We start from the raw sequence: 21,440 nt of genomic DNA, 5'->3' as shown, positions 1-21,440 counted from the left end.
AAGTTGAGCAAATGGTTGTTGGTTTCATTCCTGGGTTTTGTCTTACCTCTATTTAGATTAAGGCTGAGAACCCCCAAGAATAACCCTAGCATCTGTTCTGCCTCATCAAAGCATGATGCACACATCCAAATTGGCACATGTGTTTATAAAGGAGATTGTAGATTCCTGGAAGGCCTCTATTCGGTTCTCATTGGCCTAAGAAAAGACCAGAGAAGGTTTCAAAGTACACAGCTGCACAAGAGATGGTGCATTTCACTCTGTCAGCTTAACCGATGAAAATCATTTCTCTCAATAACAGATTTATTCCATTCTGAAAATATCAAAATATATATAGGTATTGATGTAGGCAACAATATAATGTACAGACCCAGTCTATACAAATGTCAATTTGTTATTGGCTGAGAACTACTTTTATGCCATCAATGAATACCTTATATTCTGACAAGTCACATTTAAAAACTATATCTCCTTGTCTCCATTTTTGAATGCTCTAAAACAAATGACTAGTGGGAAGTTCTGAACGTGAAGTGCTCTGAAACATGGTAATTAATTCATTTATCCTGCAGCATGTGTCCTTCCCCTCCACCTGCTCAAATCCAGCATCATTATTATGGCATGTAGATATATAACCACTATTTACAAGTGCATAAAACACATCCATGAAATCCAGAGGGAGAGAATTTGAGAATTGTAGGGAGGGAACTTGTACAACTGCTTAAAATGTTCCGGGTTCAATGCTGTTAGTTACTACAGAATAATTTCGAACTCTTTGGTTTCTAATAAACAAATAATAATGAGATTACTAATAAAAAATAACGTGTACGTTGTACAAAAAAAAAACGTTATTTAAGATACAGCAGTTGTCAAACTCGTCAGCGGGGCTAACGTTACTTTTCTAGTCCAGTTTGTTTGTTGCTTTGCCAAGTAATAATGGCCGTTTTATTGTACATTATACTGCTCAGTACACAGCTATTTAGCAGGAAAAAAAAAAAAAAAATATTAATTTGAGTTGAATTTACCTGATTTTTTCCCCCCTGTTCACTAGAAGTGATAACTAAAACACAAGATGGCGCCAGTTGCGTTTTAGTATGAAACAAAAGTGTGAGCGTTGCTATGGAGTCTGGACGACAGCGATTGACCAATCAGAATCGAGTATTCCAAGTGGCTTTATCACTCGTCCTGTCTTTACATTAATATGATATACCATAGAAACAGCGAATGTCATAAAATAAACTTACACTATAAGTGGATGACTGGAAAACGATGTTTATGCAATCTGAGGATTGAGTCAAAAGTATTTTCTGTTGTAATACAATTGAACCCGGAACAATTATTAAAATTAAAACTTTTTGGCAGCTCTCGAAAATAATACCTCATCTGTAAAATATCTATCTGTGTAACTGAGACTCTTGGGACGATGAATGAATACAAGGCTCTTAACACTCAACCTATAGCTGTGAAAGTACAGAAACAGTCCAGACTCCAGACACATGAACAGAATTGAACAGAGCAATATTTTGGTTGCTGAAGATCACATAAATTAGAATCTCTACAATATGTAAAATAATATTGGTTAAAGTTAAAAATAAGATTTTTTTTTTTAAAACAGTTAAAGAAAAGAGAAAATAAAAAGGCAAATACATACTTTTGGCTTTGGAAACAAACCTATTTGAACATGTTATAGATATAAGAAGCAGAGTCAATGGAGACTTTACACTCCAGAGGCAAAGACCATGAAAGAGTGAAATAAACATGGCGTTCCAATGCATGATGGGAAACCAGGTCTCTGCACTAACACCTCAATAAGTGCAAAATAAATAATGCAATATCCCAATCCTGTAATCCAACAGATTTGGTACCATCGTAAGCTTGCAGAGATATGATGCGTGAATTGTGATAGCCAAAAAAAGAAATTCCTGGAGAAAAAAAAAATAATCACATGATGTTCAGGATGAAATATTACAAGAGGTGGATCTTGGTATTTCCAACGAGAGCTACCGGAAGGTTCTGAGACAAGTTCAAAAAGTCTTTCTGACAGCATATAGAGAGTTCTGATAAAATTAAAAATAAAAATCTGATGATGCATAACACTGTCCTGTGGAGCATTTCATAGAGTATAGTATACTAGGAAGTTGGGCAACATTTCTTGGCCTCTGGGGGAAAAAAAATAAAAAAAATCAAGTACTGCATTGGCATTGATAGGGATGCAAATAAAAATTGTGGCGGCGGTTCTTTTATGATCGGGTGACATTTAAAAACAGACAAAAAAGCCTGTTTGCTTTGAGGCAAACCCTTCTGTCCTGTTACAGGGATTCTGAAGGATTTGTAACTTAAGGCAAAGGTCATTATGATTACTTTTTGCTTTAAACCCATGATTCAATTTTCAGAAAGCTTAACAAATAAATGCACTAGAAAATTAGGTAGAAACTGTTTAGTCAATCTACGGGGAGAAAAGAAAAAAAAAAAAACGGACGAATGTAATTCAATACAATCAGAAGGTCTAGAACGTTGTTGGAAAAACAGTTGCTTGTATATGCTTGATAAATAACATTTTGCATGCAATGAAAAGAAAGTCGAAAAAGTTCAAATAGGCCCACCCCCATCATAAATGTATATTTTACGAATGAGTCGAATTTAAATTAAATGGCTAAACGTTATTGCACAAGTGCCAACGTGGACACCATGTCAGAGTATCAACTCTAATTTCATACATTTCTGCCCCAAAGCACTTTCAAGAACATTCAAATACATGATTTAATGAGATTAGGCCATAATAATGTTTAAAAAAAATCCTAAAAGTGAACTTGGCGGGGCGGTGACCTGTGCAGAAAAGTGTCAAGCATTACAGAACACTTTAGTTGTGCTTCAACATACAGTAAATTGTCGCAGAGGCTGTTTTCAGGCAACGAGGCTTTCGATTTTGCATGAGGATGTTCGAGACGTTATGCCGCGAAGGATGAGCCTGTGCTTTCCGATCAGGACCTTCACATCCCTGTTTTCTACCATCCAAGGCTGAGAGCGAAAAAGAATCCAGAAAAATTAAGGGAGGGACACAAACCGAGGAAAATAAAGAAGTCCTGACAGATCCTGTAATCACACGCGGTCACTGCTACATTTAAAACTGTGCATATCCCATACAAAGTTGAAAAGATTAAAAGACTAACACCTCTGAGCACTGTACTGGTTACTGGTTTGTGTTACGTGCCCCTGGCTTCCTCCTCCAATGATGGGCTGATTGGCAGTATCCAGGACCAATAACATGGCAGCATTCTTTATTTAAACACCAAAAGTGGTATTGAGGTTTGGGGGTTCAAAATGGAAGAGGCGGAGAGTGGGTCGGACTCCTATCCAGGGCCTTCAGACCGGTCCATTAGGCATAACCTCAGCGGAAGTGGGTGCCTCGACTCTGTAGAGGCATAAGAGTGAGTAAGAGAGGATGGAGGCAGTTTATCCATCATGTAACATCAGCTTGATACACATTCACTATTACCTCGTCTCCGTCACAGTGGTGGCGTCTGACTCTTCTGTAGGCGCTGAAGACTCACTACTGTCGGTGATGCTGAGCTTCTCCATAGCATCAGTAGGCACCTCGCTGCAGAGAAAAAGTGCAGCCACCAAATACTTTTACGTCCTTATACATCAATAATCACTCTTTGAAAATCAGTATTCAATCATTTAAACTTGTTTGAATCACTTGGACAAGTAGAGTGGCAGTTATTCTAAAGGTGTTGTCACATTAGTTCATGTTTGTGGGCAAAAACAGTCCACTGTTGATAGTTTAGCGATGTATGAAGCATGACTCAACATTAAAGTCAATTTCAAACCAGGCAGCTTCCTGTTGGTTAACATTGCAAATTTGTGCAACAAATTAGAACCCACTGCGAAATCTTTCACCGTTACAAAAATTCCAGATTGCATGGATTCCTATTAAAATGCCCGGATTTCGTATGCAAAAATTCGCAGAACAGTAAATGCGACTGCACCTTAAGTCAATAATGTGCTTCTGATATAGGAAAGTGTCCGAATGGAATTCACATTTTTTGGTATGGTCTGACATACTTTCTGAATCTACAAGAAAACACATCAGCTGCTATTACTTTGCAAAGTGTTCTTACCTCGAAGGTGCTGTTGCCTTGTTGACAGGTGTTTTAGGGGACCCCTCTGCCTTATTTTCCCCAGGGTCCTCTTCGCTGTCTGAGCCTCCAGACGAGCTGCTGTCTGAGGCCACCAGAGGGGCTTTTTGCCCAGGACTTCCTTCCCAGTCTCCAGTAGCTGAACCACTGCCGGCCACTGAAAGAAAAAAAAAAGGGAGAAAGAAAAAAAAAAAAAAAAAAAAAAAAAACACTTTCAGGTTTCAAAAAGTTTTTCAAGTTAAGTGTTTCACAACTGGTGGGTCACGACCCAAAAGTGGGTCGCAAGATCGTTTTGAGAGGGTCGTGGAGTGCAGTCAAAGAAACAAACATAATGCTATGTTTTTCTGATGCACGAAAGCTGTTGAGTTTAAGTAGAGTAACTGAGAAAAACGTGTTGTCCCGATTCAGTAACTGTATCGTAAACAAACCCCATAACCCCGTTATTTTTGTAACTTATTATGAAATAAAAACTCACCTCAGAAAAACAAACTTTCCTATCACACAGTTAATTGCCATGCGCAAATGCGGCGGTGCACGTTGTATATAACTTCATTATAAATAAAGCGCAAAAGAAATTACGAGCATGCAACGTCATAGGTATGCTGAAATTACCTAAAAGTACCAATAAATTACGCAACTGGTACATCGCGTTTGGGTAAAATTGGGTTGTGGCTTAATGACCATGAAAAATGTGGGTCCCATGGCCAAACAAGTTGAGAATCACTGTTCTAGTTTATATACTTCATCGGTATTACTGCACCATGCCATTGACATGTAAATGTAGGCAATCACGTGTTAATGTTTTGGAGTTGGTTAATGTCAAGAACTTCAGAACGATGCATTTTTGCAGCTCAGATTCCATAGATGGGCTTTTTGGACTGGAGAGGAAGTTTTGAGCTATGAAAGTTACAGTAAATAATACTGGTACTCAAAAGATCAAGGAAAATGAGATTCCTCAAATATTAACGCTTTAAATTCGATCAGGTCAATTTAAAACAAACAAAAATAAAAAAACAGATGCAAACAGAGCTACTCACAGTCCTTCCCTTGGCCCTGTTGAGGTCCCTCAGTGTTGCTGGACTCTGTGCTATAATGTAAAAGCCAATGGATTAGGAGAGATAAAGGCACTCCCATAATTCAAATATCCAAACCAACCAATATTTGCTGCTCACTTTAAAAACATTCCAAAACAGTGTCATATGTAGCATTAAAGTGTTCTTTAGTGGCTTTACCTGCTGAAAGGCTGGAATTCAGTGAAGGTGGCCCAGCCTGTGTCCTGCGAACGCTCATTGCCCTGCTGAGGGGAGCCACCCCAAGCACCAGAGGAGCTCACCTCTGTCTCACCAAAACTCGCTGCCCAGCCTGAGTCTGTGCACAACACAAATACAAAGAATGTTTATCGAATAAATTCAGCTGAAAAATTCAGAGTTGTGGGGGATGTTGTAGCACTCACTCTGAGTCTGAGCTGCTGTAGACTGCTGAGGACTGGCCTCTTCCTCAACATCCTCTTCCTCAGAGGCCGACCCGCGGCCTCCACCCCCATTCCTTACGGTACTCTTGGGTGAATTATCTGAAGAAAGAGACACCCCAAACCTGAAAAGAATAAATAGAAAATATGAATTCAATAAACACAACAGCCAAATCTATTTCCTCAAGCATATCAACTGTGTGCTGTACCTCGATCTGGATTTGATTTGTGTTGCATAGTTAATTTCTTTTTCATCCCAAATATCCTCCTCTTCCTCACAGTCATCGAACTGCTGGATTCTTTCTTTACAACACGCCTCAAAAGCTGCAGCATTGGCCTACAGGAGCACAACAACCCATATAAAGCAAAGCACCAAAACAAACACTTACAACAGGGTTTAGAGATCATTTGAATAATGAATGGTGTTTTCAGGCACTTACACTATGATCATCTGCATCTATATTAAAGTTAATTTCAGCAATCCGATCGAATGCAGCACTGCAAGATATAAAGAGGTCTCTTAAAAGATTATCACTGATAATCTTCACCACAAAACATATCAAAGCTATACTTCAATGCGAGTCTTTGCAGCATTCTGACATCTATTTCAACTCTTATCACTAGATCTGAGAAACGTTTAAACATTTTAGACACATGCAGACACACAGCATCTTTAGCACTCACTTGATATTTTCATCATGTTCACTGAACTCTTCATCATTAAAACCAAACTGATCCACAAAGTTGGCGGTCATCTGCTGAATCTGGTAATCAGAGAACGCCTGAAAGGCAGAAAATAATCATACTTACCCAGTCAGCTGTAAGGAGCTTAAAGTAGACTCATGCTAGCTCTTTATTTGATGCTTCTTACCTGTTGGATGGACAGATCATTGGGGAAGGGGCTCTCCATGTCATCATCTTCACTAGATGAGTGTAAGTTGTGAGTGCTCACCTGAAACACAGGACGAGAACCTGAAATCAGCATTAAACCATGTAACATGCTCTGAATATGACATCTATTAAAATAAACCTCACAATGTAACCCTGATGATTGGTGTCTACTATCAAAGCTCTTGTGAACAGAGCTTTAAATGCCATTGACGATTCGAGGTATGATGTTGCATCTTTATATAGATGTTAGAGGAAAGTAGGGAAGTGCTACGCATCTCTGAAATATTTACTATTATCATCTGTTTCAGTGGACAGATTTGTTAACTCTTTCAAAACACAATTTGAAAGACAAAAAGAAGACCTGGAATGATTATACTCTTGCTCTGAAATAAAAACAAAACAAAATAATTCATATATTTAATACCTGTATTATTATTATTAATATTTTATTAGTATTTATAATTTGTGATTTAAGAATTCATGCATCAGAAGGGTTAAAACTGAACTCTCTTGACTAAATTTAAATATCCATTATTTTTCACCTGCCCCAATGCAATGAAATGTGTGTGTGAATGCATTCCTCACCAAATCCACTGTATTTCTCCTGTTGGTTTCTCTTAGAGTCTCACCCACAAAACTCTCCCAGCGGCCTCTGCAGTCCTCTGGCAGCTCTGTGGTAATACAAGTCATTATGATTCCAGTAAGCACTCTCATATCTCAGCCATCATCACTGCATAAACTCAGTGGTTCTTTTGACATATTCTTGCACTACAAACCTTTAATTAGGTCATTAATTTGAGAGTGAGCCAGCCCTTTCTCCAGGTTTTGAACCACAGTGTTTGCAATTCTTGTCAGGTGACCCATATTTCCCCTCCGTCTGCCCCCTTCAGCCCTAGAGATGAAGGTAGAGAAACTATAATCAGCCAACAGACAGACATCAAACACATACTGACAAAGATGGGTATGAAGATGAGCTTCATGGGACTATCACACGTGTTAGAGACTCAATGCATATAAATCAATGACAGGAAACAGATGAGAAGCTCTTACTGGGTTTTGTCATTTTCCTCCCAAGCATCCAGAATCCTTTGCACTAGCCGACAATGCTGGAAGAGCTGAGGAAAGCAGACAGCCAAACATTGTGATTAATAAACAACAGGAAACACAAAGAGAGGGAAGATAAACGCAAAGCCAAAAAAGGACAAAGAACAAGGCAAACAAATGAAACAAAAGTGACACATATTCAACAAACCACAAGATTTGAGTTATCATTCATATCTGTAGCACAAGCACTGCAGGATGAATTAAAGGTCAAATTTCAGTACTTAGGCTCTGGGGTTTGTTCAGATTCCTAAACCTAAGTATGTGCAATGCACTCCCGTTCAAAAGTTTAGGTCATTTTTTTCATGTTTTTGAAAAGTATTTTATGCAAAGTAATATTGCAGAATGTTATAATAATTTAAAACAACTGTTTTCTATATAAATATATTTTAAAATGTTATTTATTTTTGTGATGGCAAAGCTGAATTTTCAGCAGCCATTACTCCAGTCATCAGTGTCAAATGATCTTTCAGAAAGCATTGTAGTATGCTGATTTTGGTGCTAAAAAAACATTTTATTATTATCAATGTTGTAAACAGTTGTGCTGCTTAATACTTTTGTTAAAAAATAACAGCATTTACTAGAAACCAAAGATATTTTGTAATATTATACATGTTTTTAATGTCACTTTTGATCCATTTAATGCATCCTGGCTAAAACTATTAATTTCTTAAAAAAAAAAAAAAAAAAAAAAAAAAAAAAAGTGAAAATTGAGTGACCAAACTTTTGAATTACAGTATGCAATGTTGGCATTCGTAAGAACCACTAATATCCTCACTACCCTGTTTCCTCTAAGCTAATCTGACAATCTGACAAGCGCTGTAAGAAAGCGGTTATAATCAAAAACAGATATGAACAACAGCAGATGGCCTACATTGGCAACAAGTGCATCTTGAATTGGTGTGTTTGCTGAATCTGAGCTGCTGTTCTGGCTAGGCGTTCCCTCCTCCGCCTGGCTGCCTGTGCCAGTAGCTGGTCTCTCCTCGTGGTTCTGCAGACCTGGGTTCTGGAGGTCCGTGTGGGCTGAGTGGTTCAGGATGGATGCCACACACAGCTCCACTTGCAAGTGCAAGAAATTATTCCAGGTGTATTTAAAGAATAAATCCTGCAACGAGAGAGTGAGGGAGAGAGGAAATGAGGAGGAGAGGAAAAAATGATGAAAAACAAGATCGTCCACCCACAGCCAGCTCATAGCGTTGAGTCTGCAATATTCAGTTTGTGTGTGTAAGTGATTTACCAACAGCAGGTCCATGGTGTTGAGTTTGCAGATCTCTTGGCAGATGCTGAGGTCGCAAGTCTGCAGCAAAGAAGCTACCAGTCTGGCCACATGAAGGCGGGCGCTCCCCAGGGGCTGCTCCAGAACGCCCACTGTAGTGAGTATTGCACTTCTCTGTTTCACAGCAAGTGGAGGGAGAGCAACGGATTGTTAAAGGGCCATTACTCTCACCATTGCACAATGATTGTTGAGTCAGTAGCTCTGTTCCACAACTTAGTAAGCCAACATAGACCGACACACTTTGGGTTCCTTGATTATGATTTCCCTTTCCCATTTTTGTTAGTGTGTAATGTTGTTGTTTGAGCATAAACAACATCTGCAAAGTTACGACGCTCAAAGTTCAATGGAAAGGGAGATATTTTCTTTTACAGAAATTGCTTTTTAAGGACAACAACAAGATTCTTTCCAGGTTGGTGACATCACAAACCCCAAAATTTACATAGACCCTGCCCCCGGGAACATGCAACAAAGGGGGCGAGGCAATGTTGGGCTGCTTTAGAGAAGAGGAAGAGTTGTTGTAGTAGAAAGTTGTTGCCATGCCATCATTTTACGCCGGACAAACAAGGGTCAATTCAATGCTGGATTTGCACAAAAGATTAACATGACGGCACATACTAGTTGATGTGTTGAATCAACTTCACAGCAACTACATACATTTATCCACTAACCATTCAGAAACGTCCAGTTGCATTCTCTCCATCAGTGTCCGACTCGACTGTTAGGCTGAACACCATTAATAACAATAATCACTTTGGCTGCGAGAGATTCTCCAGCTTTGTTGTTGTTGAGCAATAGGCTGAATGATTAATCGCATTTGCGATAATATCGCAGTATGACATTTCTTTAACTGCAAAGGCTGCAATTACACGCTCGTCACGTAACACGTAAGTAGTAAGCAGTCTGCAAAGGAAGCATCAACTTGGCACGCTACGCATATATGCCTGGCCAACAGGCAACCAGAGTTTCTCATATTGTGTTGGTCATACAATACATTAGCGATGGGAAGAAAGATTCTCAGTTTAACTTAGTTTTTAACCACAGATGCCAGATGGCGCTACGTGTGCTTTAGAAACTTATTCTGCTTGCTTCCAGTTGCTTTCCTGACGCTTGCAGTGTGTCGTCTCACTCGCCGGTGTTTTCCCAAAGCTCTACAAACGCTGCCTCAGTTATGTCAAGACATCACTTCCAATATCAGACCTCACTAACCGGAAGCTGAACGAAGTTGGACATAGTGGTGTATTAGAGGAAAAAAAATTATATAAATACTGTTTGGTTTCTCGCACAAACCGATCGTTTCGTGTCTTAGGACATCAATGTGCCGTCACGAGCCGCAGGGTTTAATTTGGATTTGTCTAAGCAAGTTTTATTTACTGTTATAGTTGAAGTTCCCATCCACTGCTATTATTTGACTGACAGACGGCAGCGGTTGCAGTTAAAAATCATAATTTGCTTTCGACTGAAGAAAAAAAGTCCTCTACATCTTGGATGCACTGGGGGTAAGCAGATAAACATCAAATTTTCATTTTTGGGTGAACTATCCCTTTAAGGGATCAAACAGACAGGAAAAACCACATCTTATATTTCAAAAGAGATCTGTGCATTTGTGTGAATGCAGCTTATTAGATCTCCCACTCTCTGTGATGTCATCATAATAATCAACAACAGTAAAGCTGAGAAAAAAAAGAAAGAAAAATCACTCACAGCGCTTGAAAGGAAAATGTTCAGATACTCTTAAATACTGAAAGCACTGTTTGTTTATTGCTTGTAATGTTTTTTTGTTTGTTTTGTTTTTCTCCCTCTTTATTATTCACTAGCTTTTCCTCTGGTTTCACAGACAAGGCTTAAACCTAGTCCCAAACTAAAATAAATGTTTGATCTGTCTTAACTGAAAGCAACTTGCACTGACATGTCTTAAAATATATCAGTACCATGTTTTGTCTCAAGATGCACACCAGTAATGTTTTTTTTTTCTAAGGCACGTTTATAAAAGCTACTTAGATGTCCTAATTAAACTAAGGCCTAATCCTGGCTTAATCGAAGCCCTGTCTTATATTAGTTTATTTAAAATCAATAACATGCAATTGTTTTAATTAAATTTTAATGTGTAATTATTTTAAAAAGTACTTATAAATACATATGTAATTAAATAATAAAAAAAGTTAATAATAAGACTAATCAATAAGAAAAAAATATCAAGAATCGTTTTGGAATCGGGCTGCGACTCCCAGAATCGGCGGGAGCAGCAGCTAATTTGCATTTAAGGGGACACAGAAATGTTGTGTTTTTGCTCACACCCAAATAGGGGCAAATTTGACAGGCTATAATAAATGATCTAAGGGGTATTTTGAGTTGAAACCTCATATACACATTCTGGGGATGCCAGAGACTTATATTACATATTGTGAAAAGGGGTATAATAGGTCCCCTTAAAGGCATCATTAAAATTATGCTCCTGAAGACTGCAGCAATATCATCTTCTAAGACACCCTAAAGTCACGACGAACTGGAAGTAGAACGTTTCTTCTGAACTGTGACGTACATCCAAGTGTAACAGATTATCAAAAAAGGGTAGACTTGGGTCCACATCTTGGAATTTTGAGATGTGGGAATTGCACTCCAAAATTATTGTGTGCTTTACAGTTGATTGCAGAGGGATGGGTTAGTTATGACATTTTGATTTAAAAATTAGACTGTAAAAAATTAAACAAGCATGGATGAATCATTCACAATAAGATCAATAATATGCATCCAATTTTAAATGCCAACAGGTCGGGCTGTGATCGGGGGAAAATCAGCAGGTGATCGGTGCTTGCCAATCTTTATGTGTGAACTACTCAACGATCAAAGAGGCTCGCTGACGTCAGACAAATATCTAGCAGGCTAAATATCTGGAGCTGTCGGCTGACTCGATATCCTGTGGTGTCGTATGTCGTGACGCAACAGCCAATGAAATATACACTGATGTCTATGGAAGCAGTAATAATCCATTCAAATAGCCTATAATTTGCTGATGTTTATTCATATCAGATACATATTGTGTAAGTAACTATGAAGCTCACACTATTCTTCTCCCAGTTCACCAGACACATGTATTTCGGTATAAATGGATGAATTAACATGCTGTAGCCTATAAACCGACTGACAGGACTCTCTGAACTAAAGCACAAACAAACAAGGCAGCACCCATCTCGCATTATAGATTATTAAGATATTTAAACTTATGTGTGAAAGGGTTCATTTTAATTGAATTTAATTCAGAATTTAGTCCAATTTCTTCCCAATGTCCATTTTCAAATAAAGTCTTTGGGTGACAGAGTTGTTGCCAGCTCGTGTAGTGTGTAACCTCCTTGTTGCAGATCATTTACGTAGTGTCACGTAGTGACAACATCACAACGACTTCAAGACTCCAAAACAAGTAATGTAATCTGAACAGCACAGCAATCTGCCGACGTTTAAAGTCCTGTAGTGTAAACTTGGCATTAATGAGCTTATTGTCAAGAGTGCTATTTAAGTGACAGGAAGGTGCTGTCAACGATGTAGAGCGTTCAAAATCAGTCACTTATGAGGTTTCACTTCAGTTATTTAGACAGCAAGGCAGCTTAAGTTTAAGTTTTGAAACAGAGCAAGTATCATCTGTGAAAAAAAACTTTAGCTTGTATCTTTAATACAAAAAACAAAAAAAACAAAAACAAAAACAGAACAAATGGCTCAAAGGCCTTGAGATGACATTTATACCCAGATGGAGTTTAGGTGCATGTGTGTGAGAGTGCTGGTACCATAGGAGGGTTCAGTAGGAGCTGCTGGAAGTCCTTTAGATGAGGCTCAATAGCACGTAAAATACTGCTGTTGACAGTGTAAGACCTTTCACATCCCTGAGAATACAGGTCCATCAGACCCTCCAGCCTAACAACACCAGATAGAGAAAACAGACGGTCATGGAAACATAAAAAAAAAAAAAGGGAGAGCATGGCTGTTTATTTTAGGTTTAATTAGGCCCTGTAATGGATGAACTCACCCTGACCTTCGTGACTCCAGTAACGTAAGAAGCACTTGCGTTCCATTGACGACAGACGCTTCGGTCCTTTCCCCTTCAAACATGTTCTTCAAAAGCTCTGCAACATTCTCTTGTCTACAAAGAAATCAACATGAGTGGATGAGATACAAAATGGCGATTACATCGGAGAAACGAACACTGTCTGGTCAGCAGGCTTTATTCAGTAAGTAGATTCTTACACATGACTCACAACATTACATGACTGTGATCTTAGCTAATCAGATTGGGCACTTACGACTCCAGGACAGCGAGTAAGGGGTCTGGATCTGTGACCTCTGACAGCTGATTGGCCTGGTCTCGACTGAGTCGTATGATGTCACAAAGAGTCTGGGATGCATTAGATTGTCTCTGCAGAATAATTTAGTGAAAAAGAATGTACTTGGTCTTTTTTTTTAAACTTCCATAACTGAAATCATGTGGGCTGGAGGTGAAAAGTTCAGCAGAGTGAGTTATATTTCTACCTCTTCATCTCTCCCTGTGTGCATGAGCTCTGTGAGTCTCTGGATGAGTCTCTCCTCATTCAGCCACTGCAAACACACACATTCATTCACAGATCAGAATCACGGCCCCGTAATGACGAGTGAGGATTCAGCCAGGGCTTGGAGGATAACAGGCTAAACATGGGTCAATGTCTCATTTAAGCAATTGAATCACTCATTAACATTTCTAAAAGATATAATTTCTACAAAAGCTTCATGCTCCTAAAGGCAGAACAGCGTAAAATGCTTTTAAACAAGATTAACCATCACATGAACCTCTAAATTCACTTGTTTTACAGTCAAAGTCACATGGGACACTTCACACAGGACATGTTATTGCATTCAAATATAGTTGGACACAAGAAAAGAAACAGAATGCAGCTCATAAGCAGTCCTTTTAAAAGTAGAAATCTGTTAAATCTCATTTATTTATGGAAATATTAGTGTGCTTACATTGAGGACCTCCATCCTCAAAGGGGCAGGCTCTACACAGCTGATGAGGCGCAGCAATAGGTCCATCATGGCCGAGGCATCAATGTGATTCAGCACCAGACTGATAAAGTTGTGTTTTTTCCTTAGGAAAGAGATTACCTGCATGTAGAATAACAGACAACTTACTAACAATACAAATCATACAAATAACTCAGCACTGTGCTATTTGATTACATTCAGAGCCATGTGAGATCAGGTGTACACACCTGGTCTGTTTTACGTGCAATCAAGTTGCCGATGGTTTTGCTGAAGAAGGAGGCCAGTAGGGGATTAAGGGGTGGCTCCTGCTCCAAAAAGTGGTAGAGCTTCTCCAAAAGGGATTCATCTCCACCCAGCTTATCATTGATAAGAGCCACATCAGAGGTCAGGAGCTCACAGGCAATGTTTGGAAACCTGGGTAAACAGAACAAAACAAAAAGTCTATATTACCTACAAGTTACATTGTGACAACACTATCAAACAGCAAATGCAACGGACTAGGACTGGGCGATAAAATGATAATTATCGCTTTTTAATTTTCCTCGATTAAAATTATATCAAGAGGTCGATTACTGGTTGATAATGTACCAAAAGTCGAACGAAACACATATGAATAGCACGCCAAACGGACCATTCGTTCGGCTCAAACTTCAAATAGCAGAACGGCACAAGCTTACTAAAGCAGTCAGACGCATTTACTCCTCACCGATCGGTCTTGGTCACACGACCACTAAACAGCGCTGTGAGATCTAGTTAGAAGCAGCGAAGAACACAATCGTCCCATGATTTAAAATAGTTTAAAGCGAGAATAAAAACAGTGCTGACAAACAGGAAAAACACTGTGCACAAGGATACACTCAGAAGGCTTTTTAATCTACAAATCACCATAATTTAGCATGGATTTCCCATAGTAACACTAACTGCACCATGGTATTGTGGCAGTAATGTAGAATATTCATATCGAATTTTATTCTTAATGTTGACATGTATTAAAAGAGTAATTTAAATGTAATTACAGTATTTTTGTAATTAAGTTATATGTATATTTATACTAAAAAGTACTTAGGCTACTGTTTTTCATACAAATACCATATAGTTACATTTTACCATAGTATTACCATGATACATAGCATTTTACCACATAAAATGAGGTTGTTACAATTTTTACAGATGTTACCGTTTTTATTAATGAACATAAATGTACATCTGCATCCTAACTCAAGCTACTGTCAAATGTGCATTTCTAAGAGACAAAATATGTAATATTATTAATATTGTAGCCTGCACTTGCAAACTGTGCTGAAGATACACAAAGTCAGGAAAACCAAACCTGTTTCATGATTTGAAACAATATCACCTGTTTAAACATGCAGAAACTAAGAAATTATTTTTTCTATTAAGATATTTATTTTGTTAAGGAAAAATGACTGGAAAAGTGTAAAGAATTCAAACATGTTTTGAATGTTCTACCACAGATTTGTGAAAAGTGTTTGTGATGTTCTGACAATAAAGAGTAGTTTAAAACCACAATTAACTGTCTCGTTTCTACAACTTTCACTTAGGAGCAAAAATCTACAGACATTTATCAATATCGACTGATATCAACATTTTTATTGTGATAATTTTTTTTGGGCCATATCACCCAGCCCTACAACACCAAAATAGTCTATGGTGACTTGGCCTTTAACATGAACAAACAAATCCAATTTTTGTGGTTCCAACAAAGGTATTTTAAAAGTAACAAAGTTGTTCTGTAGCTCTACTTATCTTCTGTCACTCAGATAGCACTAAAGTAAACACTGGCCAGCTCAGTGGTGCAGTGTTGTCAGTGCCACAAGAGAGGGTAATAAACTCTGCGTCAGTGCCTTATATCTATTGTAGGATTCTGCATTTCACAAAAATATCACTAAGCAAAAAATCTGGATCAGTGGTACTGAGAACATATTTCACTCAATGTAATAACATTTCACAATACTTGAGAGAGAAAAAACATTCTGAGTGAATCCACTTGCTCATTTTAAGACAAATGATTCTGCCTCCTACACACAGAGAAGCAAATTATTAGTTTTAAATGAACCGTAATCTCTTTTTCTCTCTCCCTCTAACCACATGGTTCCAACAGAGAGAGCTGATAGATTTCAACCCTTCAGAACATGAGAGTATTTCATATATTTTACATTGAACAGCACAACCCTAATAAAGAGCTCTTTTAAACATAAAAGTAGCAAAATGTTATACACGAGTATACATATCACCTTTTAACTAAATCACTTCTCTTTTCTCTTTCCTCTTCCTTGATTTGTCAGCTTAAAATGCACATCTCTTCTCTGCACTTCTACATCTTCACCATCAGTTTTACAGCTCTCCTGTAACCAGGAGCTCTGAGCATGCAGGGCCGCCAGTGAACAACACATATGTCCCACTGTCATAATTTAGCAATTCTCAGTAGCAGTCGGAATACTTTTTACTGCCAGCTATATTTACATGTAGCCTATAGGTCATTTGCAGTGAATAAACACTTAAGGTGGGGCCACATTAGTGAAATTTTGGCAAAATTCTGCAGGTAAAAAGGTCAATTGTCTATTGACAAATAGTGTAGAGATGTATGAAGCAACAATCACACAGAAGTCACCTTCAAACCAACAACCTGAACTAAAGCAAATTCTGTATGGGGAACTTTTTCACCCTCACGCAAACTCCACATTGCACAAAATTTTGCAAATCAACAATAAATATGATCGCACCTTTAAACACAATTTTTTTTTAAAAAAGGGCCTATTTTCCATTCCATTAGCGTTACTTTGTGAAACTGAAATAAAGGCTGTTTCGAACAGGTTTCCTGCACACTTCCCTATCTGGCGGTTGTCGATGAAACAGGTAGCCATGCAAACTCATCGGCTGAGCTAATGTTGCGGTGTCCATTTGGCCAAAACTACCAAAATAATGTGTGAAGCTGTGTTTTTATCTTACTTAAAGCGAGTTTTCTCCTCCAGATCAGTAGGGGGCTCCTCCGTGATGAGGGTGACCAGCTCCTGCATACATTGATCCTTGGAGAGGAAGAGAAGGAGCTTGCGGTTCTGTGCTTTGCACTCCTGCAGGACATCCTCCTCTTCCATCAACTCCCTCAGAGTCACGCCCTCTCGATCCAGCAGCTGGTCGATATGGGAGGTGTTGTTCAGGTCAAATTTCCAGAACATGATGGTGGCGGTGGCAGCTGCAGCAGGAAGCACAGGCCTGCGGAGAAGACATGAAAGTGAGAATAACAAAGACAAGCGAGCGATAATGCACAGGATTGACTACGTTTACATGTGCACCAATAATGCGATTATTTCCAATAAAGCAAATCTCTTCACTCCCGTTTACATGCAAATTTCATTATTCTGATTATTTGCAAAAAAGTATGGTTATTTTTACCGCCATTATACAAATGATACAGTAGGCATGTTACTGGCCACTGTTTTAATCTACTTACATCAAAAGGAAAACACATTTGAATTATTGGAAGGTTATTCGGCACCATGATGAACACTGTAACTGGGTTTGCCTGAGCTGTATCGCTTACTTTGCACTGTCTCTGAAAGAAAGATATGTAGAAGAGAATGTGCAGCGAGTTGTGTTGACAGTTTAGTGATTCGGATTGGAGAGAAAAGGGAGTTCATTCATGAAGTTGTGTGAATGAGACTGCATCCGTGTATGTCCGAGCACATGTGCACTTTTGTCAGAGTGGCGTTTACATGCTTGTTTACTGTGATTAAAATGGGGTGTGCGCACATCACATAGTTTAATGTGAGTGAGGTTACTACGATTATGAGCTTAATCGTATTATGATCATTGAAGTATTGCGTTTACACAAGGTAAAGTTTAATCGCAATATTGTAAACACTCAGTATTTCTTTTAAAATTAAATTTCTATTGCAGCGAAGGCAAACCCAGAATGAGATTGCGATAAGCACGATGAAAAAAAAGCAAAAAACAAGGTGGTTGATGCAATTTGATTAAAATGCCACCTGTTGTCAAACACAATATTCCTGCGATATAGGCTTTGTATTTCTGCTTAATTATGAAAAATAAGCTTGTTTTTGTTGTTTTATTAACAGAAACTAGAAGATTAATTAACCACAATTAATTGTATTTCAGAAGTTTCAAAAACTATATTTTGTTCAATTAAAAACAACATAAATAGCAATAGCCAACAATACATTGTATGGGTCAAAATTATCGCTTTTTCTTTTATGCCAAAAATCATTAGGATATTAAGTAAAGATTATGTTCCATGAAGATATTTTGTAAATTTCCTACTGTAAATATATTAAAAATGTATTTTTTTTTTGGTGGATATGCATTGCTAAGGACTTCATTTGGACAACTTTAAAAGGCAATTTTCTCAATATTTTTTTTTGCACCCTCAGATTCCAGATTTTCAAATAGTTGTATCTCAGCCAAAAATGTTGTCATATCCTAACAAACCATACATCAGTGGAAAGCTTATTCATTCAGCTTTCAGATTACGTATAAATCTAAATTTTTAAAAAAAAATGACCCTTATGACTGGTTTTGTAGGCCATGGTCACATATAAGAAATACATTTTACATTACATTTTTTCATTCTGAATTTTGAGTTAGATTATTTTAAAATTTTAATAATAATTTATTAATTCAAATACTTTTTAGTCATTTTGAGGTCCCCTTGGAAGTTTGCTGAAGTCCTCAGGTTGAGAACCACTTTTGTAGAGTGTTCCAAATCAGTCACTTATGAAGTTACATGATGAAGCAGTCTTAAAAAGCAGCTGTCTATGTAGGCAGCCTAATAGGTTTTGGAACAAACTTATAGAGTGAGTGGGAGGGGGGAGGGGGGGATAGCGATGGAAAGCAGAACTAACAGATGAAAGAGAATCTGGAGAACAGAAGAATAAGGAAGGGGACAAAAATAATTGATGGACCTTTAAAGCATCCAACTAACACATCCCACTCAAAACAAAACATGACGCAACTGGAACATGAAGAGCAACTTTCCTTCTTTCAGTACTGATTGAAATCACCTGTGCTGTGAAGATTTTCTAACAACTCTGGCCATGAACAAAGCAGACCTTTCCCTCAAGATGACTGGTGCCCACGCATCACACCCTGGGCGATACATTTCACACGGCCTGATAGGCTTCGTTTGCTCAAGGAGATGTGATCTGTTAGTAAGCCTATGTAAAAGGAACTCAAGCCCTGGAACATTAATAGCATTTGTTAAATAAATATATGTTTACCAGCTGATGAAACGTGTGAATCCTTAGTTACACCTCCTCCACAGGCAGACAGGCATTTGAGTGGCAGAATGCAGAGAGCACAGAATGACCTAGCATTAATCTGCATGAGGTCCACTTCCCACCAGGCCTTCCTCGAATACACGCCTCAGACGGACTGACACTAGGGAAAAGAATCGAGTATGAGAAAGTGCAAACCCTTCAAAAAAATCAATGCAGGCAGGGTGTAAAAAACACGTGTGCCAGTGTGAACCATTGTGACAAACAATGTACAAAGTCATTATGATGTAAAACACACTGCATCATATAGCCTTGAAACACTGTGCAAGACTAAAATCAGAACTATGGAAGGTCTCGTGAACTAAAAACGAAGTGTTTATACAACAATCATTTCCTTACCAACAGTAAACAAATGCACATACATGTTCTCTTCCTCAAATTCACAACCATACTGACTGCAGATACACAAACAATTATTTTAAGCATTTCAAGCATTCAGATTTTTAGCACGGTCACATTTAATATAGTTTGTCGCAGGCAAAATCTAGCCATTTTAATGGGAATCCACACGATCGCGAATTTCACGTAAGGCCAAAAAATTTCCCCACACAGATTTTGCAACAGGTTCAAGTTCAAGATTCACAGTGCTGACCAACGGAAAGCTGCTTGGTTTGAAAGCGTTTCATACATTTCTACATTATTAATTGACTATAGACAATGGCCCACAAAATGTAGACCAAATACTAGAAAGTTACAATAAAAAGTCTGCTTAATGTACAGTCTTAAATGAAATGCGGACCTACGCCACATCTTGTGCGCATATTGCACTCAAAGCAGCAGCAGCTGGCAACAGCTTCCTTGAACACTACATATTCGTCTGATGACAAACAGCACAGTGAAATACATACCGGAAAGAATCTCTATCATTGATCTGCAGCTGTGCAAGCTGAAGCACTTCTTTCATTTGGGAAAAGTGGCCAAAAAAAAGACAAGGGGACTTGTTTCCTTCTTTTATATGGACATGATTGTGTGCACGTGCAGAGCTTAGTACAACAATAACAACCACAGACCTCCCCAATAAGCTCTACACAGGAAAGCAAATGACTGTGCTCTACAATTCATCAAAAATAGTAACAGGCAGCAAAGCTGCCACACACAGCAGACACGAGCGGGGATGTTGCATGGGATCTCTGACAGCAGCTGAGGTCAAATAAGCTGCCATTGATTGCACAACTGTCCAGAAGCTGCCTACTTAGGAAGTTGATCCAGCAACTTGTGCTGACCCCTGGACCCCAGAGGGGGTGTTCGTTGCATTACAAAACTTCAAATGAGATTGCAGTCATGATATTGAGCGATCGTGTTTTACAACTCAATAGTTAAATAGCCGGAGAGGATGAACTGACTTCTGAATTACTCATGTGGCTACTAATGACAACCTGATTTCAATCCAATGTTTACAATAGACGTCAATAACATACCAGAGCATTTTTAACACCTTATAAAGCCAGGAGACGTACTACTATAAAACTCACACGTGATGTGACGACGATCTTAAGTGCAGATTAACAGTTATCATCAGAAAATCTCGGTGGTTGCATGTTTACAGCTGGGCCCCGCTAGCAGCCGTTAGCATCAGCTGCTAATATTAAAGACAAAACTGGTTTCCGTATTTTCATAACAACCCCAGACTCGACCGAAACAACTCAAATACACACTCGTTTTTAGCTCAAAATGGGTTAATATGTGTGTAAAATGCGCTCGGCTTTATTTAAAGCTAAATAATGAGATGTTTTCGGTTTGTTTGCTAGCTTGTCTTGCTAACTTCTGCTGAATCTGTTACAGAAGTTTCTTCTCCTCTGAGGGGAATTCAAACGACACATTTTCTAAGCAAAACACTCACTAAGAAGCACCGTTTGGTGTAAAGCAGAGACTGTCGGTTGCAGCAGTACTATCTGCGCAAGTAAACTGGTTGTGCATGTAAGCTTACCCCCGCTGTGAGTGACTGCAGACGGTTGTCTGTTAGTGCTGGTCTGGCCCGTGCAGCGGTGGCGCTGCTGCTGCTGCTGCCCCGCGCGCTCTGTGAAACCCCGCTGCTGCCACGAGACCGTTTTCCTCTCAACTATCTGCCCAAAGAGCGAGCCATCGTCCTCACTAAAGTTGTTTTCTGCTCTCCTTTATGTATAAATTCAATTTTAGGGAAACTATTCTGCGGTTAATCACTACGCAGAGTTATCTCGGCCGCTCACACGCAAGGCGAGGGAAAGGGGATCGGAAAATAAAAATCGCTCATATGTTTGTATTCAAAATGGCGAAAC

General features: G+C 38.7%; 1 protein-coding gene across 5 annotated transcripts in view; it reads right to left on the bottom strand.

The window, feature by feature from the left end:
• Positions 1–21,429, bottom strand: part of ppp6r2a (protein phosphatase 6, regulatory subunit 2a) — a 38,740-nt gene extending 17,311 nt beyond the window's left edge. Inside the window, exons 1-24 of one of the 5 annotated variants that reach the window (XM_067392075.1) lie at positions 21,113–21,429; positions 19,129–19,288; positions 16,844–17,107; positions 14,101–14,287; positions 13,856–13,993; positions 13,385–13,450; positions 13,159–13,271; positions 12,885–12,998; positions 12,646–12,772; positions 8,831–8,983; positions 8,468–8,698; positions 7,543–7,607; positions 7,269–7,384; positions 7,078–7,163; positions 6,473–6,553; positions 6,286–6,383; positions 6,042–6,099; positions 5,811–5,938; positions 5,587–5,726; positions 5,366–5,501; positions 5,171–5,220; positions 4,116–4,290; positions 3,491–3,592; positions 47–3,406 (exon numbers count right to left, since the gene is read on the bottom strand). In XM_067392075.1, coding sequence (XP_067248176.1) covers positions 3,358–3,406; positions 3,491–3,592; positions 4,116–4,290; positions 5,171–5,220; positions 5,366–5,501; positions 5,587–5,726; positions 5,811–5,938; positions 6,042–6,099; positions 6,286–6,383; positions 6,473–6,553; positions 7,078–7,163; positions 7,269–7,384; positions 7,543–7,607; positions 8,468–8,698; positions 8,831–8,983; positions 12,646–12,772; positions 12,885–12,998; positions 13,159–13,271; positions 13,385–13,450; positions 13,856–13,993; positions 14,101–14,287; positions 16,844–17,070 — 2,640 coding nt within the window. In that variant the 5' untranslated portion in view covers positions 17,071–17,107; positions 19,129–19,288; positions 21,113–21,429 and the 3' untranslated portion in view covers positions 47–3,357. The other 4 variants (XR_010895716.1, XM_067392076.1, XM_067392074.1 and 1 more) reach the window with 4 other exon arrangements.
• Between the last annotated feature and the right edge of the window lie 11 nt (positions 21,430–21,440).

The sequence above is a fragment of the Chanodichthys erythropterus genome, chromosome 8 (assembly GCF_024489055.1).
Source record: "Chanodichthys erythropterus isolate Z2021 chromosome 8, ASM2448905v1, whole genome shotgun sequence".
Taxonomy (NCBI): Eukaryota; Metazoa; Chordata; class Actinopteri; order Cypriniformes; family Xenocyprididae; genus Chanodichthys; species Chanodichthys erythropterus.
This window is presented reverse-complemented; position numbering and strand designations above follow the sequence as displayed.